The sequence below is a fragment of the Sebastes fasciatus genome, chromosome 9, assembly GCF_043250625.1.
Source record: "Sebastes fasciatus isolate fSebFas1 chromosome 9, fSebFas1.pri, whole genome shotgun sequence".
In the NCBI taxonomy this organism is placed as follows: domain Eukaryota; kingdom Metazoa; phylum Chordata; class Actinopteri; order Perciformes; family Sebastidae; genus Sebastes; species Sebastes fasciatus.
This window is the reverse complement of record NC_133803.1, coordinates 32,319,702-32,344,989: the sequence shown is the minus strand read 5'-3', so window position 1 is coordinate 32,344,989 and position 25,288 is coordinate 32,319,702. Positions and strand designations below refer to the sequence as shown.

At 40.5% G+C, this 25,288-nt stretch overlaps 2 protein-coding genes across 2 annotated transcripts in view; one reads left to right on the top strand and one right to left on the bottom strand.

Annotated features, from left to right (window-relative positions):
• cbr1 (carbonyl reductase 1) overlaps positions 1-25,288 on the top strand; it is a 585,032-nt gene that overhangs the window by 533,268 nt on the left and 26,476 nt on the right. The gene's annotated exons all lie outside the window — the stretch shown is intronic.
• LOC141773600 (C-type isolectin Sp-CL4-like) lies at positions 8,383-10,203 on the bottom strand. Its single transcript, XM_074645443.1, has 5 exons — positions 10,129-10,203; positions 9,692-9,810; positions 9,482-9,606; positions 9,264-9,401; positions 8,383-8,472 (listed from the first exon to the last, which is right to left on the bottom strand). The coding sequence occupies exons 2-5, from the start codon at positions 9,762-9,764 to the stop codon at positions 8,383-8,385; spliced, it is 426 nt and encodes a 141-aa protein (XP_074501544.1). The 5' UTR covers positions 9,765-9,810; positions 10,129-10,203.

The following is a 25,288-nucleotide window of genomic DNA, read 5'->3' as shown; positions in this document are numbered from 1 at the left end:
CAGATACACTCCAAAATGTAATGGGTTGCTACAACCGCCGACCAAAAAATGAAAATCGGACTAGTGTTTTTTCCCAACCCAGTCTCACGGGGAGGCGTATAAATACCACGACATTACACATATATACTGTGTGTCATGAGGACGCATTGTAGGATTTTCGTGTGTCTTTTCTACTTTTCACTACTTGCTGTACAGTCCTGTCTAATCTTTATCTTTATTTGTCCAGCTTTGTTCTCCTTGTTCCTAGCAGTTCTTTCTATTTCTGCTTAAGTACATAGAGAAATGCAAAATCCTTGTATGTGCACACGTACTTGGCCAACAAAGGTGATTCTGATTCAAAACCACATATTAACTTGTATAAACACACATAAAAAATGCAAAAAGCAAGTCACACTATCTAGAGAGTGCTTTGGTTTGTTGAAACACAGCAGCTACACGAGGCTATCTCCGAGCTATGCTCTCCCACAACAAAGTGCTTCATGACAAATCAGAGAAACAGCTTGTGAATCACTAATTGCCACTTGATCAGCGGGAACGTTTGAGTCAGTGCCGTAATCTGCCTTTGCACATGTCCCATGTTTAAGTGAGTTTGCCAGATCCCATGTACCACCACCCCTCTCTGACGGCACGATACACAGGATATAATGGGATTAGACGTGACCCCGAACAGTATGTAACGCCATTAATGGATGGCAGAGGACACGGCACAGGTGGGGCCGACAGGTGTGATGGAAGCAGTGTGATGTTGGATGTTGCAGGTGCAACCGTTGATTTCCTAATTATTCATTATGTGGTATACACCTTCAAAAGACTTTGCGAAGCTGCCTTTGGCTAGGTAGATTTGCAGCAATACAACTTCTCTCTGTTCAGAGTGACGTCAAGTCTCTCAAACCATCCAACTTTTTCCAAACATTTGACAAGTGTGATGGTTGAAAGGTCAGCGATTGCCTCGGTAGCCTTTGCTATTGTGCTTCTTACCCAAATTTTAATTAAAGGGACTCTATGTAAGAATCAGAAATTGCTTGTTAACAGCGACACCTGTGGCCGTTGAAGTCAACGAAAGTCAGCGTCCTGTTGCTGGCGCTCGCACTTGTGCTCGCTTGAAAACCACTTAGTTAGTGTAAGGGATGGTCGGTAAAATACGTACAGAAACAAAGTAACCCAACTACAGACAATATGTCACAAACGTCAATAAAAAACACCTGACAATCGTCACTAACGTAACTTACAAAACAAAACACAGGTCAACAACAGTCTGGAACACGGGTCTCCTGATTAAAAGTCTGGCGGTCCACCTTCCCACCATGAGGGGTCTTTCTCACTTTTTATACTACGTCACTAACTCTTACCGTAGTATTTATACGCAGATGCGTTAACATTGCAGTCAGTACAGGATACATGGCGTACAAAAGACGCGGAAATCATGAATGGCGTTCTTATTGCACGCTAAACTCCTTGCACATTATTGTGGCATTTATGGGCCTTTCTGTGCGAACGGGCTGGGATGAAAGCCGAGTGTTTGTCGGACGAACCCATCTCACCTCAAAGATGATATATATGTACAGACCTGCTGACACAAATCCGGTGACAGTCATACTATGGGACTAGAGAAAGAGATGTTTTTTCTATTTTTTAAAAAGATTTTTTTTTCCAAACATGCTGTATTATTATACTTTGTAAACTTTGCACAACCTGCTTCAGCATGTTACACTCTTGCTAATGAAGCAGTTTTGAATTTGAGTGAGGGATGGAGAGAGATAAAGATGTGTTTTCTGTACTGTACAGCATAGTGGCCTCATTTACACAGAGACCTACCAACAGTTGAACTGACTTATCATCAATTAAGTCTGTGCTGAGTCCCAGAACACACAGGCGGTAATAATATACATTAAGCTCGGCCTGTCTGGGATGAGATCATTAGCGTCCCCACCCGGCTCGGTGGCATTAGCATTAGCATAGTTGGGAGGGCTCGGTTCCACGGAGCAGACCCTGCAACGAGAAGATAAGGATTGTACAGACGGCGCTCAGCAAAGGTCTGCTCAGTCCTCCCTCCGCACATGCTAATATTTCCGCCTCCTCCAATCCCGCTGACTCTGAAACATCCAGCCGGCCCCGCGGAGAGGAGGCATTAAAAATATCTCTACCATTACAAGCAATATAAAATGTGCACATGGGGGCACTTGCACATGCACAAACACATTTTTTAAATGTGGCTCTGCATACGCACATGCTCCCCTAAACGCCATTACTCTGCATAATGACTGTGAATCGATTGGAGGAAAAGAGGCTGCAGGAATCTTAATAGGACTTATTACTGTGTTTCTCTGTAAGGGGCTCATACTGTTACAGTGGTGGCTTCATATCTTCATCTGCTATTACAACAAAGGACCACACAGTATGTTTTTAATTGTTTGGCTAATCATTGGTCTGTTTTCTATTGCCTTCTATATAAGCATTTACTTATTTAGCCTATATATAATTCAGCCAGCACTTTTTCCTAGAATTACATTTAACATTTTGTAGGGCTGTCAAAGTTAACATGACGTAAACGCGTTAACGCAAATTTGTTTTAAATGCAGTACTTGTGAGGGTTTCTGGACAATATGTGTCATTGTTTTGTGAAGTAAATTGATTTAGAATGATAAATATATACATACATTTGCATGAAGCAAGCATATTTGCCCACTCCCATATTGATAAGAGTATTAAATACTTGACAAATCTCCCTTTTAAGGTACATTTTGAACAGATAAAAAATGTGTGAGGAGGCATTAAAAATATCAGTCATGGACAATCATGCGATTAATTGCGATTCAATATTGTAATCCATTGACAGCCCTAGTATTTTGCATTAGATAAATGCATTTTGATAGGAAACTCATAATGCAAAAAATGAATTGGTGAAATAAGTACACTTGAGAAAACCGAGACAAAATAATTTAATTTCATTAATAATTAGTTGACACATTTCGGCATCCGCCACTCTCAACACTATACCCAAATGAAGGGTGTTTCAGAGCAGGTGATACTTTGTCATCAACACTTCCAAGTATAGGACCATTAACAACAGACATTTTTCAGAGCAAAATTTGACTTTGACATCACAGGCAAAGCACAGTAGTGTAATAGTGTGTCACAGTAAACCATGACAAAGGGACACCAGAGCCATGGAAGGAAAACACCTAAATGAATGAATCATTACAGCTGTGGTTTCAAGTCAAAATGTCTGCTGTGATAAAGGTTTAACAATTTATCCCATCATGTATAAGTCCATATTCAGATGGACTTCAGCCCTGTTTTAGGGCTCCGGCAGAAAAAGTTGCAGGGTTGTCCAGCAAAAATATTGAACCAGTCTCAATAATAAAGACATCCCTATTATTAGATTAATCTGTAACATGAATGTCATATCTGCACTGTTGACCTCGCAATCATTGCAAGGAAAGATAAAAGGATTGCCCTCGTGATCATTTACAATCTTGTCTCAAAGTATTTTAAACGTGGTGTAATGTTTAGGTGTTTACTAAACCTTCAAACTCATGCAGCAACATACCCGCTCCATCGAAGCCCCTTGCGTTTTCAGTTCAAATCTAGGGAAAAATTATGTATTAAGACATTATTTACATATCTTTCTGGTGAAATTGTGAAACTTTTGTCCCTGTTGTGTGAACTAGCCAAACGGGCATCACAGGAATCCATCAGAGTGCAACCATAAGATTTATATCTTTACTAAAAACATCTAAATTGCACCTTTTATCCATCTGTCTGACACCTATGATCATCTGATCATTTTTTGACTGACGTGCAAAATGCTTCTCATATCCATATCTGGCCCTGCTCTGCATATTTGACTCCGAAATAAGACAACGTTCAGAGAGTTTCTGTGTCTCCGTTGGCGGTGCATCTGAGGGATGACTCAACGGGTAATCTGCTACCTGCAACTCCCGCTGAGCCTCTACGTGACTTTAACACTCCACTATGCGAACAAATCCAGGAAGTCTTACGTCAGGGAGAGAAGTAGGCTGCCCAATTATTACCGTTGAACACAGTTTCTTATTAATAATAGAGGAATTATAATACTTTAAAACTACCCACTTAATTAGGTTCTATAGATGCTGTTATGAGCCGGTTAAAAAGCTGATTTGAGTTTTTCCCAGGGTCCACTGTGCACACATGTTGAATGCTTTATCTCTTTATATCTTTTAATATTTCCTACACCTGGTCAGACCTGACTTTGCTTCCCATCCATGTCTTGGAGCGAGACACATTCACTTCCAGTTGCGACTCGACCCGCGTCCTTCGCTTCACGAAGACTTCAATCTGAACGTTGACACGCAAAATTGCGAGACTCCAATCCAATATTCTTGTTTTGTACCTGCTCAGTGGATTAATACAAGCCGCAGGGAAGGATGAAGTTTGGCTGCAGTGAGATAAAGGATGGTGACAGAGGTTAATGACAGTAAAATGTTCGATAAAACACAGTTTGATCTACAACTTTATGGACTGCAGTTGCTCCAGCAGTTTACAAACTAGTGATGCGCTGATCCGATCAATACTCTAAAATACTTTTTTTTTGTTTTACAAACCTCTTGGTGGGAGGTGAACAGTGTTATTGATGCATTAATGTGTTCATTATGGAGGACGGAACCTGTCAAAATTAAAAATAAATGAATAAATGTCTTGATAAATAAATAAATAAATACATAAATATGTAATTAAATATAGCAAAAATAAATGTAGCCATTAAATAATTGATAAATGTGACATAAATTGATATTTCCACTTTAATTTGTGTCTTTATTTATTCCTTTATGTATTTACTCTTCTGTTTATTTAATTGTATGTATTCATTTCTTTTTGCATTTGTATGTATTTTATATTTATTTTTAAATGTATGTTTTTATTGATGTATTTATGCATTTATTTTTTTTTTTATTTTTTTTTTCATGGTTTATTTAATAGGGACCAATACAATGTACATAGACAACTCAAAAACAGCTATCTGATGCAAGTATCATAGTACTTATAGCGAATGCTAATTTGCAACACCTGTCCCTTTATTTTGGCTTTAGGTTTCGTCCCCCATAGTTCATCACTTTAATGTTGCAGCTGGTAAAGGTGGAGCTCATTTGAATTACTTTATATACTGCTGGGTAGTTTAATCTATAATAATACATCATTATTTATTAGTTTATTATATTTTATATTCATAATCTGCATCTTCAAAGTAACTTAAGTTATTATTTATTCATGGTTTATCGGACAATGTTTTACTACTGATGTGGAGCAACCAAAAGAAAAACCTCTAATGCAGTCAAACTTAACAAAAACTTGTCATAAATAAAAAACACGTTGTTTTCATGTGTATTCAGGTCTTGCAGAAACCAGAGGCGGTGGCTTTAAACTCATCCTGACATTTTTCATAAGCCCATTTCTCATTCTCTCCCACTCTGTTTTGGTTTTAACGCGACATGTTTGGTATGTGTAGTTTATGTGGCTTTGCTCCAGTGTTTGTGTTTAGTCTGACAACAGACAGATCCTGCCCCGGTCAGATATGGGTGTTAAGGGATTGTCTGTGCCCTGAAGTGTGCTTAACCTGTGTCTGTTGTAATCATTGTAATTTGTGCTCCTGTCAAATGTGCAAATGTGATCTCTCTCAATGTAAATCTCCCAGATGAGTCCCATCTTGGCCTACTGCTACTGCATCCAGTCCCACCGCCGCATGCTGTGTTAAAACAAGTTGGTGCTAATTAAATCCTTTATAGTCAAGGTACAACAATGGCCGGCGTCCTGCCAGTACTGAGTTCAGACCCTGTGAGAACACAAAGTCTCTTCTGCCTGTACCCAAACAGAAATGGACTTCCAACAGTAAACAACCATTGTTCATTTTTTGCTGCACAAAAAAAGGCAAAAAAAAGTTTAATTAAGGTGGAACGGTGAATGGAGAGAATTTGGCAACAAGACCTATAAACTCTGCAGGGAGTTGGAAAAAGTTTGTGAGGTTAAATCCATCATCATCCTCCATCTTAATTACTAATTATCCTGTGAACACCGGGGACGTCAACCTTCCTGCTTCAAAACATATTTAAAAAGACAAAAATCTGAATTCTTACATTCATAAACAATGGCATCTCAACTAAATATGTTGCTTGTCGTTGCTCTCCAGGATGAGCTGTGCCACCCAAAGAGGCAGCTGGCACACCCAAACATCAGTAGCAGAATGCATTTTAAATTACAGCCTTACTAACTATTAGGAAACAAAATAACCCGCCACTATCCATCTGCAGCCGTTCGACATTTCTACTAGTATAAGTTGGCAACCCTACACACACATTTAGTAGGAAAAAAAGTAATGAGGAGGACAGGCTGCACAGAAAGCTCCTGAGGCCGGTAGAAAGCGGTGGCAGCTGGGGTGGCTGTATTAGTGTTAAAACTACCGAAGCAAATTCTGCTCGTACCATCCGGGTGCTCGCATAAAGAGCCTCTCCATCTCAAAGTCCCAGGCTGAATTTCAGTCCCGGTCGGATAGGAGTCTGGACTCCGTTAACTTATCGACTCCGTCCCAGGAGACCAAAACTACAGCGTCTCCACTGTTCCTTCTGACCACGGAGGCTGAAGCAGGAAAAGTTAACAATAGGATCAACATTGATTCATGGAGGGATCTTCGTTTGGTAAGCTAACTTTACTGCCAAGCAGGTGAAATATATAGTGACAGTGTACTTTTAGCTGGCTAAAGTCGCTAACGTTAATCAACATGATGCCTGTCAGTCTCGTGTGTGTCGGTGGTGCGAGCTCTAGCTCGAGCAACAGGACACTGACAGTCTTTGACTTAACGGCAACTGGTGTCACTGTTGAAAAGCAATTTCTGATTCTTACAAAGAGCCCCTTTAATGTTCAAAAAACACATTATTTTTCTTATATACTGTCCTTCTGAATATACCTTTTAGAAAAATATGGCAAGAAGGATGAAAAGAGAAGCGTCATCATCGCGTCATATCTTTGGGGTGCAACACATGCGCAGTAAAATCTGGTCTGCTCTTGCCAAAATTTAGCAAATAGCAACGCCAACCGCAGCTCCAGTTCCACTGTGCATGTGTCATACCCCATAGCTCCGAGCCTCTTTCAACAATTCTTGAAAATGGTGCACGTTTGCAAAGGTAGTTCTCAAGCTGTGGCTGGTATATATTCTAATGAGCCAAATCTGAATGGCTTGTTGAATCCCATGTTTTCTGATGTAGACAGCCCACATAAAATTGACTGGGTTGGTAGACACTCAAGATACCCAAATGTATATGAACAAGCTCTGAGAAAGAACTCCTCCCCCATTCTTATAGATTAGAGTTTTCATAATATGATTAGACTCATCCTTTAAAGAGGTTAGTGCATACATAATGCTGTCCTCATGCAATCTGGTGCAGAACAGTTGTTTTTCCACAGTTCTGTTTAAAAGAAATGCATCTGGAAGAACTTGAACAAGATTTCTACAGTCATATTGCTGAACAGAAATGAAACAAGACGCTGGAACGTGAATGCTGAAGCGTTTATTGCAGTAAATTTAAAAGCTTGTGTTTACAGTGGTTATCATGAAACAGACTGGTCCACCTGCAGCACAGCTGATCAGCCGTCGACGTTGACACTGATTGAAATTGTGAAAGCAAACATCAGCTGGTGATGATCTTAGAAGAGTAGTTGTTGAAGTTATTGAACTTTAGCAACTTTTTGAGCAACTTAATGTTGAGCTTCATGATGGTGAAATTGCATCATAGTGTGGAAGAAAGCTTTGGTTTGTGTAGTTTGTGTTTCCATGTCAGAAAATGCTCCTTTGCTTTTCTTTGAGCACACAAAGTAGTTCTTCTTGGAGCAGGGTACATCATTCCACCTTCCCATCACTGGAAAACACACAACAGAAAACATACCATTCAGTGGCGTCAGGAGTTACAGAGGAAAACATCCTTTCACTGGTTCATAAAACACAACATCAGCGTTCAAACGGAATAATCTCGTTACTTCACAGAGGTGGTCACATTTCCTGCTTTGAGCAGCCGGATAATGGAGGAATCATGCAGGAACATTTTTGCATGGATTTTTGTCTACACTACGTACAGATGATGGTCACCTGTTCAGGAGCGGGTGCACGTTCTTGATCATTAGTGTAATCAATGCCCATTAAGTCATAATGTGTTTTTACTTCTGTGAATCAATATGACAAGTTCTCCTGGATCTATCGTACGTGCTATTTAAGAAAGAATCTGTTTGTGTGACTGGTTCATGAAGCCTCGTGTTCTTCATGTGCACTTTTGAATTATTCAAAAGCTAATTGTTCGCTTCCACCCGTTCTTAAAACTTTAACCTTTCTTTCTACTCTTATTTTTTTAATTACCTTTTTTAATTATCTTCTCCACCAACGTTGTCCGGCTCACCAAAATGCAATCCTTTGTAGTTGAATTCAGATCCATCAGTGAATGCAAAGTTTTCCTGAAAAACACAAAGTTGATGACATGTGACACACATACTCCTCCATCAGGGTCTTTATGAGTTTAATAACCAGCCAATCAGTCTGCTCTCTGATCACAATAAGAGAGCCTAAATCCCGCCCCTTCAGGTGGACCACCATGGGACCTTATTTCAGAAAAAAATATGTACAGCAGTCAACGGAGAGAGATAAATATTTTTTTGATCCTGTTTGGATTGCGCCATGAATCACACATATGATGTTTGTCAATTTAAAAGATAATTTTGCAAGTCAAGAAGGTTTGTTGTAAAACTATCAGACTGAAAATTCGTTATTAGGAATACGACACACCCACAAGTGGCATAAGTAACATCTATCTCTCTCTCTGAAACTATGATTCCTGTGTGTTTCCCACTGGGATGAACTCCCACCAGCAACCGGTCTGATCCTTCTTTCTTTTCCCGGCTGATAAAAAGACCAGGAGTCGCTGGATAAAACACATCTGGTCAGATAACTTTTCATCTGTGCGTGGAACGTATAAATTAGCTAGCTAGCTAGTGTTGGTGACGTATGTTGTGCGAGACGAGAGATGTAGTTCACTGAGCGATTTCACACAAAACTAAATAATACCACGACAAACTGAGAATTTCTGGACTTGCAAAATCATTTTTTAAATTGACAAACATCACATGTGTGATTCATAATATTTATCTCTCTCCTTTGACTACCGTTCATATTTTTTTCAGAAATAAGGCCCTGTGGCGGTCCACCAGAAGAGGCGGGACTCAGGGTCTCTGAGACATTCACGGCTAACCCCTGATCTTTTGGCTCCAATCCAAGCAGCTTGGGGTTCAGAACGAGCGGTGTTATAACTTGTCAAACAAAGCAGGTGCACCACCTGTTGAAGGCTGTGTATGGATATCAGATCACCGTCGGAGCTGCGGCACTCGTCCTGAAATCAACAGAAAAGTGTTAGCAGCACTTTATCATAACATATAATAAATGAGGATGGATTTAATGTTTTTTTTTCACCTGTGCATCCTGGAAAGTTTTTGCAGTCTTGACGTATTTGACACAGCGATTCTCATCAAAGCGGGTCCATCCGTCACCACATGGCATGTGTGGAACTTCTTGACACACGTCCCAAATGGAAGGACCTGTGGGAACACAAGTGCTTTAAAAAACAAAGTTTCTCGGGTTTTAGTTCAATAATGTGTTGCTGATGATGGTTTTGGTACTTACAGTCAATGTCGGCAGTCACGGTGTTCAGGGCGCCCACCAACAGCAGGACAGCGGTTACCACAGTTAGACGCATGGCTCAGGCCTCAATAACTCGTACTGCTACACAGATAGAATAAGACCTGGACAGGTGACAGTTGAGGATGCATGTATGAAGGTGGTCAAGATAACATAATCACTCCATCATACGGTACTGGGAACATGAAGCTACGGCCAGCAGCTGGTTAACAGCTGGTCTGGCTCCGTTTAAAGGTGAAGAAAGTTCTGCCTACAAGTTAATTAACATGTGAACCACCTGTGAAATGAGGTGAAAATACAGGACAGATTTCTACATCAGCTCCAGCGTCCTTCTGTAATTCACTTATCTACCCCAAAAGACATCGGATTGTTGCCCCGATCTGATATCCTGAAACACAGAGAGAGAGAAAAGGAAGCTCCACCACAGATGTGTTCTGGTTTCTTGCTGCTCCTCCGTCTGATTGTCTGGTGGCTCTTGCTCTCACTTTTAAACCCGCCACTCATGCCCCATGGACATGTCAATGTTCTGCCAACGTCACCAAATGAATTTATTATTATTTAATTATGATTACTTATACAGAACAAACACAGGAAGGAAGTACTGCCCTGCAACTGAGAGACAGAATCTTGTTTAAGATGTGTGAGAGAAAGAAATCAGCCAACTTCAGCTGAGTTAGCGTCCAGTTTTATCCCCCAGTGACTGATGTCAAACTGTCACTTTAACTGTGTTTGCAGCAACAAACTTTATAGCAACTCATAATGTAATAATGGTTTTGTGCATAATACGTTATTACATTATATAATAAATTCAGCTCATGTAATAATTTAAGAAAAGAGCACTCCTTGTCCTCTTAAAGCATGGGAGTCCTTCTAGTTTTACATGACACACATGGAGTTCTTAATTTAAAGCAACTGGACTTTGGTCGAGAGGACATTTTCATCAAACAGACAATCAGCTCCAAATTGATGAAACCTCTTGGATGTGTGACAAAATGTATTTCTACAAGATATCCAGAGCTTTGGGTAGGCCTAGTGACCGAAAGAATGAGATACAAGCGGGCCAGAATGAGCTTCCTCCATATAGGGGGTCTGGGCTCAGCCTTAGGAATAGGATGAGGAGCTCAGACATCTGGAGGGAGTTCAGAGTAGAGCCCTCCTCTTGCGTCTCCTTCGCGTCTAAGGGGGCCAGCTGAAGTGGTTCTGGTATCTGATCAGGATTGGACGCCTCCCTTTAGAGTGGTACAAACTTCAATTCAATTCAATTTATTTTTGTATAGCGTCAAATCACAACAGAAGTTATCTCAAGATGCTTTATATATAGAGCAGGTCTTAGACCGTACACCATAGTTTAGAGACCCAACAGGATCCACCAAGCGCGCTGTGGCCAGGAAAAACTCCCCGATTAGTGGGAAGAAACCTGGAGCAAAACTGGGAGCTGGTTCCACAGAAGAGGAGCTTGATAGCTGAAGGCTCTGTCTCCCATTCTACTTTTGGAGACTCTAGGAACCTCAAGTAACCCTGCTGCATTCTGGGAGCGCAGTGCTCTAGTGGGGTAATAGGGTACTATGAGCTCTTTAAGATATAATGGGGCCTGACCGTTTAGCGCTTTGTAGGCGAGGAGGATGATTTTAAATTATATTCTTGATTTTACAGGGAGCCAGTGCAGAGAAGCTAATACAGGCGTAATATGATCTCTTTTTCTAGTTCTTGTCAGAACACGTGCTGCAGCATTCTGGATCAACTGGAGAGTCTTAAGAGACTTATTGGAGCAGCCTGATAATAAGGAGTTACAGTAATCGAGTCTAGAGGTAACAAATGCATGGACTAATTTTTCTGTATCATTTTGAGACAGGATGTGTCTGATCTTCGCAACGTTACGTAATTGAAAGAAGGCAGTCCTTGAGGTTTGTTTTATGTGGGAATTAAAGGACATATCCTGATCGAAGATAACTCCCAGATTCCTTACGGTGGTGCTGGAGGCCAGGGCAATGCCAACTAGAGTAACTATATCATTAGATAATTTATTTCGGAGGCGTTCAGGGCCAAGTACAATAACTTCAAACTTGTTTGTTTATATGTATGTGAGACATGATTCAGCCTAAACTCAGTTCAGCCCAGTTTGGGTCTTTTCCAGCTCCCTGACCCAGGTGTGGCTCCACAAAGACAGCAGAAGTGACCCTCGTTTCCTTTACGATTGTCCTAAACAGATTATCTCTCTCTCTCTGTGTAAGACGATAAAGTGATAAACTGTACCGAGGTCAGGTCGGGTGAGTTTCATCGCCTCTGGCCTAGAAACTGTTGTTTAACTGTTAATGTTTATTGAGCATTTTAATCCCTCATTTGATATGTAAGGAGGACATTCAGAGCTAGGAAGCAGCTCATGTTGATGAGAACCAACAAAGATAGTTTGTTTTGACAACACTGAATATTTAAAGTTGAAGGGTGGGGTTGGCAAATAGTATTCAACGGATTCCATGCAAATCCCTTAATACACTTTTAAATGGCCCTTTGGTTCATGTAGTCTCTGGTTTTACTTGAGCACAGATATGAAGACATATTCTACGTAGGCCATTTGGCTGAAAAGTTGTGTCATCTTTGGTCACAAGTAGAGACTCTTGGTTTTTAAATAGAAATAAATTCAACTTGTATGAAATAGAAGTGAACCCAGCTCACCGATGCATGCAGAAGAGTTGCACATATCATTCTTAAGTGTCAGGGTTGTGGAATACTTACTTATATTGACCTAAATGTTGATACAGTGTTAACATCATAAATAATAGTAAAACACTGGCCGGGAACATTTTACTGCACAATACATATTTTTACTTTAAGTTCTTTCTGTACATTTTGTTGATAATATTTATATAATAGTTTTACTTAAGGATATAATGCTGATGATATGACCCTTGTTGGTCTTCTCCTGAATGACAATGCCATACATGAGGAGGCTAACTTTAGCCATGTCACTGTACTTCGGGACTGGTGTCAGGCAAGTCAACTGGAAATAAATGTGGCCAAAACAAAAGAACTTATAACACAAACAAAAGCAAGTGGAACCAGTAGCATCCTCCCTGTCATACTCAATAACCAGCCTGTAGAGAAAGTTGAAGTACTTGGGCACAATTATTGATCAGACCCAAACTTGTAATGAGACACAGGGCATTTTTAAGAGAGCCAATCAGCGCTTGTTTTTAATCAGGAAGCTGAGGAGCTTTGGTGTTAGCCAACACATACTTGAAATGGCATACAGAAGCCCGGTTGAGAGCATCTTATCATTTAACATAACAGCATGGTACGGCAACTTGACTACAAAGTTGGTTCTGGTTCAATATAATTTCTCTTTATCAATATTTCAACCTGTTCTCACTCCCAACTCGTCAAATACCGCCGTTTGGCAAGTGTCCCTAAAACTTGCAGTGGCAAATTGCTGTGTGCGTTCACGAGAGTGGCAGATTGCCCTCCATCTCCTCGCCGCTGCCATCGACATCGGTGCATTTAATTTCAAACTGTTGTTGTAGGAGTGAAAAGGCAAGTAATTAAACAGACAACAAAATAGAACAATTTCAACATTGCTAAAATGGTTGATGATGTCCTTTGATAAGTGTGGGCTGGTGTGTTGTGTGTTTTTAACACCCAATTATCATCCCCAGCCACAAATGGAGGGGGGGGGGAGGGATAATGAAATGAGAAAACGGTTGCCAGCTCTGAGAGGCTAAAGGGATTTTATAAGAGGTGCCAACAATAGAGACCATTGATATTCAAATTTATAATAAAGGCGACCTATGCAATCCACAAAAGAGGACCTGAAAAGACCTGGGGGAGAGGAGACAGGAAAACCTTTTCAAACTGCTGTAACTCTACCGTCAATGAATGGCCATTCTTCATCTTTTGCTGGCTTTACTCTGACCAGACATTTATCACCCTGGACGGTGTAGTAGAAAATGTTGTTCTGATGGGCTAATAATAGGACCCTGCATGGTTAAATGGATCAGGCTCTAAAGGCCTATTCACATCCAGAACAATGCCGGACAACTAGAAAACTATAATGATGCATTGTTGCTCCAGCATTCACACAACAGTGTTGTCTGTGCTGAGTTACAAACAGTCAAGTACTTACACTTAGTTAGAACTGTAATTTAATGGTTTTCAGTCTTTTCTGTATCAACAAAGAAATATTGTTGTATGTTTTTATTGACATGCTGCCTTTAAATGGAACTCATGAGGTTGTATTTTTGATATGGATAGCATGCAAGTGGTGTGCTCGTTCATTTCTGGTATACATAAAAAAAGACAAGGACCTGCCTGCAAGGATCAGATCAGAGGATGAACAACAGCAGGCTCACATGTCCCATTAAAATACCTGCAACCTTTATTAGTTCTGTTTTGTTTGTTTGTGCACCTAAAATATGAGCTAATTTTGAAGAAACATTAAAGAGAATAAACAGTGAATACAATTATACAATTAAATATGCTATGCTTAATTTATTTAAGTGTTACTTAAGTGGTCTTTATTTATTTATTCATTTTTTGAAGTTACATTTTATTGTAAATTGATACACTTTCTTCCTTAATTTTTTTAAATCACTGGAAAACTACAACATCTTACCAAGTATATTAGTCTAAATACTAGTCATTATATCTCATAACACTTAATATAAGAAAAAATCACCTAACAAGTAACATTTCTGTGAGATATACGGTGTGTAGGGACTTGCATCTTGAATATCTTAAGTGCAAAAATATGACTTTAGAGCATGACAGGCTCATTATGACACACAGCACTTCCTATTACTAGTGAAATATAGCTCAAAATGAGTTTTGTCAGCTAATTTAAAGATCTATTTGTATCTTTACATATAACATCTTATTGCAAGAAATCTCATCAAGTGAAATTTTCACTTGTTCCATTGACAGATTTGTTTTACGTATTACAAGCAAATACACCATGTATTCATTGTCACCTCCTTCCAAAGCCCTGTCTGTATGCCTGTCTGTCCTTCTGTTAGCAGGATCACTCCCAAAATTTGCGATGGATTTGAATAACATTTTTGGAGGGGTGGGGTGTGGCACAATTAACAATCCATTAGATTTTGGTGGCGATCCGGATCATGAGGCGGAGGTCTGCGCTCTCCGAGTGCCATTCTAGTTTTACTTATTTTTGAAGTGGCCTTTTTTTTTTCCAGTGAAGCACATTAAAAAGTCTGATTTAATTACTCCAAATTTTTCCTTTTGTTATCTTGTGTAACAATTGTAAAAGTGTTCTCCCAATAACAGTGATTAAAGCATATATAATATATTTCCGCAACACTATTTTAACTGGAACACATGAAGGTTTTCAGCATTATATTAAAGACAACTGTTGAGTGTTCCAAGTTCCCCTGGCTTCATATTTTAATGGGACGCTCCAACTGGCATCGATAAATATGGTCCATCGCTGCTCTGAATTTTCTGGCGTCCCCCCGGGTGGACTAACGATCTGTTTGGCCGGGGATAAACTGCTCCAAGTGCTCTCTGCATTCTGAATCCCTATTACAGTCATTTCAGAACATTTATGTTCCTCTAACCTTCAATTCTTCCATCATGAATGGCAGTTTGTTTGAGAACGGACTATCCTCACAGTTCTCACTCTTCTGTTGTTATTTAGAAAAAAAACACACACAAAGGCCTAATGATAGCTGTCAAGCTTGAACATATGCCTTCACTCTGGAGAGAGGCAGTCGCAGGTTATCAAGTACGTGGCCTTGACAGCAGACGATGCAGATATCCACTGGAAGAGAGCGCAAAGAAGAACTCTCTGAGTGGTGGAAAAGGTAATAACATTATTATACGTTGAGGTCATTGCCATTTTTTGTTTGTTTGTTTCTGCAACAACGATACACAGCTTTTTTTCAAACCATCATCATTAGTGAGGTTGGACACCGATAGGCAATAAGTCCTGGCTCGCTGTTGGCGCTCCAGTCCAGTTCAGCTTACAGTAGGCGTTGGACGGGGCGGAGGTCAGGACTCTGGGGAGGAGTTATTATCATCACTTCCCAGTCGCTGCTGCGCTGCGCTCCGTGTTTCCTTGTGGGGAGTGATGAGGTCAGTGTATAATCTACTGTATATTCATATATTAATCTATTCCACATGAGTTGGCTGGCTAATTTCACGGTAATGTTGTATGCAATAACCCTTTTAATCAAAGTTTACATGTCGTAGCATTAACGTTTTGTATTATTATGTGTAAAACATAAAGAATTATATAATTTTCTGTAGTCTTTTCTTATGTCATTCTTTCTCAGGATCAGTGTGAACCGTACTGATCTCAGCTATGAGGCCACGAGTACAGCTCTGTCAGCATCACAAGGGTCCACTATATGCACCTCAATATCCACCTGCAAAATAACAGTGGCGTTAAGGGTAGAAAAGGACAGGCTTGTAAAGTGTTAAAAGGTAAGAAAGGCTATTTTCAGTTGCCATGGCCTCTCAACAATCACCTGACAGTTATTTTCTAAGCAGCAGCTGTTGGTTGAATCCAACCAACATCTGTCTATTTTTATAACATCCATTTTCCTTTTTTCTCCTGACTTCCAACAGCGACTCACAATCCCCTTTTCAAATATGTTTTTTTAGCTACAATGACCCTAATACACCGTCGTACAAATGGAATGTCTATGTGTACCAAAATATACGCTCTTGCAATACAACATAACAGCATTATGAAACATTGTTATAATAATAATAAATCAATAAAAGTAAAGCAAATCTGAAATAGTGAGTTTTTAAAAGAAGACAATGTGTTCAGCTTCTCTGATCTTCTCCGGCAGATCATTCAACAACTGAGGGGCCCGAACAGTAAACCATTAGTTTTAAGGTTTGATCGAGGAAGGTCAGGAATGACCTACCAGAACAACTCAGGTAGCATTCAGGCTCGTAGGAGGTCAGGAGGTCAGCTATATATTTTGCAGCTAACGCCCTAATAGCCCTAAAAGTGGTCATTACCATGTTAAAACCAGTGTGATGTGTTCTCTCCTGTTGAAACTGGTTGTGAGTCTGGCTGCAGTCTTTTGAATCAGCTCAAGTTTATTGAGGCTTTGTTGTGTGAGACGTGAGAAGAGAAGAGTGCATTGCAGTAATCTAATTGGGAAGAAATTAATACATGAATTACTGTTTCTTGGAAGATAGAAATGAAAATATTCTTAATTGGAAAAAGCATGATTGGACAAGAGAGTTAATATGCTGGTTGAAGTTGAGGTGGTTATCAAATATAATACAGAGGTTTCTGCAGAAGTTAGTAATGTTAGATGAGGGTGAGAAGAAATATGATGAGTCTGTACCAGTGATAATAATCTTGGATTTTATCGAGTTTATCTTTAGAAAATTTGATGCCATACAGATATTAATATGCACATGTGGATGTTGTTTAATTGATGGCATCATTGGTGTTAAAGGAAAGATATACTTGTGTATCATCGGCATAAAGATTTTTATCAAATATTGAGTTTCTTGATAATATGACCATAACCAGAGCATAATGGGTAAAACAATCTAGTATTATATAAACCTAATTTCGTAGGAGAAATGGGCTGCATGTGCACATGACAAACATATATTAAGGTGTGAGCAGTTCAGTAATTCTGACATTTTGAAAGTCTTCCCCCCCTCCTCTGTAAATTTATCCTCTGGCTGAATGAGGGGATTAAGTGTTGTGAAGGTGAAAATAAATATAAAAGAGTAACTGAATAAATAGATTCAACAAGTGCAGGTCACCACTTGTGTATGGTAGAATACATGAGCCAGATCCTCTTCTTAACTGAACATAACAAGGCCAACGATGTGCTCTGAGTACCCTACAGAAATAATACTTCTTTCTTTTCTTGCCTGCTGAGCTGCCAGCAGCCGTCATCTTGACATGCTGATGTTTTTTTTACCTTGAGTCCGTGGTTAAAAAAGGCTTTTAGAGATAAAACCATAACTTCTCAGCAGAATCTCTACTGTGTTAACATACAAGCAAGGAGAGGAGCATTTTACACATTAATTAGTCAAGATGGCTGAATGCATAATTGATGGATGCTAAATATAAGCAACCATACTGTCACAGAAAGAAACTACACATTGCACACACCCATGTGTTCACACATGAGCGAGCAGTCTGACACCACGCGGAGCAAAGCTTTTCAAAGACTTTAATACGTCTCGGCGAGGTAAAATGGATATTTAAATAACACTGCAGATTTAGATTCTCCTTTCTCATTAATCTAAATTTGAAAATTAATATTGCTAGTTTAAATAAGTTCCTGCTCCTTTAATCGTTTCGCTCTGTAGAAGATGGGAAAAAGTAAAAATGAGAGTTTAGTAATAACATTTGTCTGTGGGTATTAGAAATATAAATGAGTGTGTGTGTGTGTGTGTGCCTTTCTTGAATCCTTTTATATCGATGTGCATCCATATGTCCTGTTGCTGACACTTAACTGAGCCTTGTTACTTTGCTCTGCTGAAAACAAATTCATCTGACTCAAGTAAGTAAACACAACACACATGTTGGACCGGTCTGCAGCACATGATTTAAATCCAGTGTCAACATTCAGTACTGCTGTTTTAAGTTTGTTTACTTTTAATGGGGTGAAAAGTAATGGTGGGCTGGTGGATCGATGTGTAGCTTTTTTTTTTATAATCATTATCTTTTCCATGAAGTTTATTCATAGAAAATCAAAGATTGCAAAAGAATTTGCAAGGAGCAAAGGCGAAAAAGTAACATGTCACATATGTATGTTATACATATATAAACCCACCTGCATACACACAGAAATATGCACGCATGCAGACCCAATTTGGAAAATGTTATTAAAATACTTTTAATAACAATACATACATACTGATTTTCCAAGTCTCAGTTTGCCAGGCAGCGCATTCCAGAGTTGAGGTGCCCCAACAGCAAAAGCTCGATCCCCTTATTCAAGTGTCTCCAATTACCAAACCTTCACCAACATGTGGAGTCACTTCAACATGTGGAGTCACTTCAGTCACCATGTGGAGTCACTTCAGTCACCATGTGGAGATATTGTTGGAATACATCGTTTTAAACATGTAACACTAGATTCTCTGTGAGGCTAATGTTAAGTAGGTATAATTTTGATCATGTTCAACATCTAATCGCAGGGTGTTAGCATGCAAGCATTTGCAAAGTACAGCTGAAGCTGATAGGAATCCCATTAATTGTAGGTTTTTATCCTAAACCAAATTAATTCAGGTTCATCACGCTGACATCATATATGCACCAAATGTCATGGTGATCTGTCCAATGGTTGTTGAAGTTAACTGTCAAACTAAGGAACTCTGTTGTGTCTACCTGGAGACTTGAATCTCTGTAAAGTTGAATTGATATGACGGTCATCCCCTTTCTGTAGTATTTTCCAAACTAGTTTGGCGGCACAGATGGAATATGGGGATATTGTTGCCCTTTTGTGTTCATTTTAATAACTGTGAGCTTGACATCGTTGGAGTAAATTACCTTCAGGGGGACTTCATTGAAAGTTATTTCATTGTAGGAAGAGTGCAGTGACGGCGCTCCATGTCACACATCTCGTGAATTCACCGGCTGCTGCCTGCACAGTGAACATGAATTATGGGGTCAGGGTCTGAGCTGGGTCAGGGTCCTCTGAGGACACGATGACATGCACACACATACACACACACACCCACATGCACACAAACAAACTCATATGTGAACGCGGCTGAGCCCAACCCAAGCCGACAGGCAGGGAGACAGCATTTGAATTGTAATTAGCACAAACCGTCTAAACAGTCCAACAGGCCTCCGAGGCATTAAAGCAGAAGCAGAACGTCCACAGAATCCTTTGAATGTTGGACTTTGGGCTACAAAACAAAGCCAGAGACAAAACAAACACTGGGCATCATTAGCAACTTCTACACATGTGTTACAAAGGATGGAAATGGAGCTGTAGCCAGCTAGCCTGCAGCTCAGACCTGTCACAACGTGATGGGAATTATCACTTTCCGAGTGAATATTTCTTGTTTTTCTTTGCCCTCTCAGACTGCAAGAGCTCCACAAAACAGGTTTAAAAAGAAGTCTGGTAGAAAATTAGATCAAAGACAAAAAATATAATAAATAAAATGTTTGATAACAATATCAAATAATCATAAAACAGTATTATTTTCTAACTGGTATGGCCAAGGTCCATAATAAACCTTGACTTTCCATGAGCAAGCACTGCTGAATTACAAAAGATGATTTTCCTCTCACATTTTTGTAGATGTTATGTATGCAGATAATATTATATAAGTAGATATTTTCAAACTAAACTACCACAAGAGAAGCCTTCAGTGTTTGCAAGAGAAACTAGAGCACATTGTGCAATCAGCAGCAATCAAACCTTAATTAGTAATCATTAATTAAATCCATGTGGGAAAGCCACCTACCGCTGAAGGTAAGATTCGGAGAGTTGACTTGAATTAAATTCTGAGTGAGGATTAATGGTTTCTGTCAAAGGAAAATCCTCCTGGGTGCTGAAAATGTTTTCCTAGAGGTCACTGGTGATCAGGGGGAGAGGAGGAGAGTAACTAGATAAATGCTGAGTTGAGTAAAACTAATCTTTGACATTATTCTCCTGAGGAGATGGACTTCCCTCCATGTGCTGGCATCTGGCGGTGGCCATCGTCTCAGCACAAAGAGACGATGGCCACCGCTGACTCACCACCACTTCTCTCTTCTCCACATCGCCTCTTCTCAATCACCTCTTCCTCTATACTATTTGATTTTGTCCTCTATCCCCTTCTACCTCACTACCTCCTACCCCCAGCATATTGGCAGGCTCGTGCTCTGCGCCTGCTGCTCTGCAGGTATGTCCATTAAAGCTGGCAGGAAGGACCATTAGTGCCGCGCTTCATTTGCTACGGCCCGGCCTCTAAATCAACTGACAGACACATCCAGCCATTTACACAGAGTCACAGTTCCAGCCATTAGACAGATGTGCCACCTGTACACTGCAAGTCACTTCACAACTGCGCAAACCATCCCTCCAATCTTTTTTTTAATTTTTTTATTAAATCCCTTCCTTAAACTCTCTGTGATCCTTTTTTTATATTTTATTTTTCATACATTATTTTGTCTCCTACTGTCACCGTGACGTCACCCCTTAGTTTGTGGACTCCGATTTGAAGCCTCAACATCAGTATTTGGGCTGTCGCAACCAGAAGTGAAACGAGAGGGTGGCGCTTAGTACAATCAAATGCTGAATAAGACATTGTTCAGAGACCAATATGTTATAATTAACTCTGATGAAGTGAAAACACACTGTGAAAGGGTTAAAGCTCTAAGAAGAACACACGGACAACTCCCAGACCTGACAACGCCGTGGTAGCGACCTGTCAATCACAAGGTAGCCCCGCCCTAAAGCATCCCCTGCTTTATGGTCTATTTGACTCTAAATGGGACCATAATTTACTAAATGAACATCATGCTGTATTGAAGAAGACTTGAAACTATCGATTGAGACCATAAATTCATGTTTACAATGTTTACTGAGGTAATAAATCAAGAGAGAAGTAGGCTCATTTTCTCATAGACTTCTATACAATCAGACTTCTTTTAGCAACCAGAGGAGTCGCCCCCTGCTGGCTGTTAGAAAGAATGCAGGTTTAAGGCACTTCAGCATCGGCTTCACTTTTCAGATCCGGAGGTTGCCTACTGGTTCAGATCATGTTAACCAGCAAAAGTCACCACAATGAAAAAAAATGCTAATGACGTCAGGAAAAAACGCGAGGAGCATAGAGCGGCAAAACGCGAAGCACTCAGCAACGCAAAAGCAGTACGCAAAACGTTTCACTCTCATTGAAAACAGTTAAAAAATCCACCTCAGGCTGGCTGCTAAAACACGCTCCGTCTGCTAATGGGCCTAATGCTCGTCGTTTGACCACCAAAAATGAATAATTGAAGCTATAGCAACAGTAAAACTGGCCTTGAGGCTGTGTGCAAAAGCCACCTAATTACTCAGGAGACAGCAAGGTGCTTAGGAACATGTATGCACTAATAATGTTGCATCAGTATGATGGCTGAGCTAATTACACTGTATATAAATACAAGTAATCACTTGGCCTCACTTTCCACACCCGGAGGTAGCCCACTGACTGCAGCACTATCGAGCTCTGCTACTCAGTTAAAGGTAGGAATTCACATTCATATATCCAGGCATTTACGACGGCATATTACAGCCACTGTTGGTAAAAAATAAATAAATAAAAAAACTCTTCCCAGATTAAACGCGGTGGCATACTGTATGTGGTGATGAGGTTGATCCAACATTGTAAAGTAAAGCGATGTGACTCCTTAACGAAAATAAAAAACGTTTTCATTACCACAGTTTTGCACTCCACTATTTTTTTTTGTTTTTTGTCTCGTAAATTTATAATCTCACAATTTTTTCCTTGTAAATTTGCCTCTTAAATCTCACAGCATATTCACGTTTGTTTCTTGTAAATTTACGACATTAATCTCAGAAATTCTGCGATTTTTCTCAGAATATTACACCGGCTCTGTAATTATTCCTCTTTACCTACACTGTCTTTCTACCATTAACCCGTACTGTATTGTCTTACTTTACTTGAAATTTACTGGTTATTCATGTGATTGCAATCTGTGTTGATCCAAGTTGGATTTTAAAGTTCTAATATTTTTGAACCTCCAACATCAAAACTATTTTCAGATCTACACACAAATCTATTTTTACAGATCTAAGTATAGACAAAAGACAAATTCAGCTTTTGCAATCAGAACCCTGAACAACATGCCTGAGGAAATATATGCAGCTCGTTAAATCTTTTATTTGAAAAACAAAACAACCTCAACACATTATTTTTATAAACCATTTAGCGATTCAACTTGCTTGTGCACTCATTATTCTACAGTAACACAAAATCTTCTTCTATTAGAAGTGTAATTGAAGCATCTGTATGTGTGCTGCTCCTGAACTTTGCGAGGCGACAGCGCGGACACCCCTTCAGGACCACGGACGGCGATCATCTGTCAGAGCAGCTCTACACGAACACAGATCACATGACGTGACACGGAGCCGTCTGCGCCTGACCCCGGCTCGGCCCCGGAGGAACGCCGCAGCTGCGACCGCGATGGCAGCAGAGAAGCACAATCAGCAGCTCAGGCATTTGTTGTGACTTTTACATGTGACATTTGATCTTCCTTATGTCGTGCAGGGCGTGACATGCTGGGTAAGATGTAAGGAGGATGATGTCTCAGCTGAGACCATTTTTCTGTGAACTGTACAGGGCACGACAATGCCTCAGGAACTATAAACTCTGGCTTGCGACATAAACATGACATGAAAAATGCTTTTTGAAGGAGTCAAGCCACTACTGCAAACACCAATGCAGAGATAGGGTCATATGAGGGTATCGCCAGCCTGTTCTCATTCCCAGGGCATCAACTACGGACGCTTTGTCATGACCATTGGCGTTTGATCTGTAAGTCTGAAAGTGTTTGTTTGACCCATCCATCACCCTGACCTACTCCTTATGTGGACGTCCGTGGACTATCATTACAACGTATTTGTGATCCATCAAAAAACAAACTCGACAAAAGACACCCTTAAACCCTTGAAACATATTTCACAATGCAGTTTTTGCTGTATGGGAACGTACTTTTTAGGAGAAAGGGCTGGGTTGATGGGATAAGCATCTACTGGTATTCATCTGGGACGGTTGTGGCTCAGGAGGTAGAGCGGGTCGTCCACTTATCACAGGGTTGGCTCCCGACGGGCAGACCGGCGTCTTGCATGGCAGCTCTGGCCATTAGTGTGTTAGAGTGTGTGTGTGAAGGGGTGAATGAAAGGCCAATTGTAAAGTGCTTTGTCTGTTAAGGTAGAAAGGCTCTATATAGTGTCGTCCATTTACCATCTATAAAGGTCTACTCAAATGTCACTAGCCCGAGTCAGACGCTTATTGGATATGAGACCAACGTGTAAAATGACCAGCATATTTGCTGTATGTTGAGCTGCCCATATCTTCCCCTAAATCCCTTTGTATTTATCCTCATTCAAAAGAATACTAAACTTCTACTGTGTTTTGGTGTATCGCCCAACTCTCATCATCATCAACCATTGTTTATTCAGGGAAATTTGACTGAGCATTAAGCTCTTTTACAGCAATGCCCTGAAACCACATTCATATGGGCTACAAGGATATACAATATATAAGAAGATATACAACAACAACAGAAATAGCAACCATGTCTGCGAGTTAACCAAAGAAACAGGAGCAGAAACAACCAAATCATCTAGCAAACATTTACATTGATGTACTGGTACATACCTGTACATTTCTAATTTAAAAACCTTTTGTGATTTGTTCCAGTTATTTGGTGCAAAAAAAAACTAAAAGCCAATTTGCCAAGCTCAGTATTGATCCGAGGAATTTCAAGGGATAAAAATTCCTGTCCGTATACTCGGCACAAAGTGAAACACGTTTCCAGCGGGCGTTTGCCTCCGCCAGAGTTGTCCCTTGTCACGGATCCTGTTTGTGATTTTCATGGACAGGATCCGGGGGGAGGAGAGTGTCCGGTTTGGGGACCTCAGAATTGCGTCTCTGCTCTTTGCAGATGATGTGGTTCTGTTGGCTTCATCGGAACGTGACCTTCAGCGTGCACTGGGACGGAGTGTGAAGCGGTCGGGATGAGAGTCAGCACCTCCAAGTCTGAGGCCGTGGTGCTATTCCGGAAACCAGTGGATTGTACCCTGTGGATGGGGAGTGAGTCTTTGCCCCAAGCGACGGAGCTTAAGTATCTCGGGGTCTCGTTCGCGTGTGAGGGAAAAAATGGAGCGGGAGATGGACAGGCTGTGCGGCGTCAGCAGTTATGCAGGCGCTGTACCAGACCGTTGTGGTGAAGAGGGAGCTGAGCCGGAAGGCAAAAAACTCTCAATTTACCGGTCCATCTATGTTCCAACCCTTACCTATGGTCATGAGGTTTGGGTAGTGACCGAAAGAATGAGATTGCGGATACAAGCTGCCAAAATGAGTTTCCTTAGCATGGTGGCTGGGCTCAGCCTTAGAGATAGGGTGAGGAGCTCAGATATCTGGAGGGAGCTCGGAGTAGAGCCGCTGCTCCTTCGTGTAGTAAGAGGCCCCGGGGTAGACCCAGAACACGCTGGAGAGATTACATATCTCGTCTGGCCTGGGAACGCCTTGGGATCCCCCAGGAAGAGCTGGAAGATGTTGCTGAGGAGAGGGAATTATGCTGGAATTCCCTGCTTAGCATGCTGCCCCCGCGACCCGGCCCCAGGTAAGCGGAAGAAAATGGATGGATGGAAAATTCCTGTGAACGTGTGTGATGACAAATAGATTTGAATTTTAAAAGAGAAGTGAGGTAGAAGGGTAACTTGTCTAACAACGGCTTATAAACAAAAAGGAGGCAGTGTCTTTCCTGTCTGTCATTGACTGACATTATGGTTGATTGAACAATAATCTGTTTTCTAAAGAGAGACGTGATTGAATCCTGCACAATGCTTCCAGTTTAATTCTCACCTTCTTTGCGAGCTCAAGTACATGTGTGTTTTAAATGAAAGCTTCTCATCTAGC

Coding starts and splice junctions, on each gene's coding strand:
- LOC141773600 (XM_074645443.1), bottom strand. CDS start 9,764: ATGCGTCTAACTGTGGTAACCGCTGTCCTGCTGTTGGTGGGCGCCCTG. Junction 9,402..9,481: donor AAACTTTCCAGGATGCACAG/GTGAAAAAAAAA, acceptor TGTTGATTTCAG/GACGAGTGCCGCAGCTCCGA. Junction 8,473..9,263: donor TTGGAGCCAAAAGATCAGGG/GTTAGCCGTGAA, acceptor TGTGTTTTTCAG/GAAAACTTTGCATTCACTGA.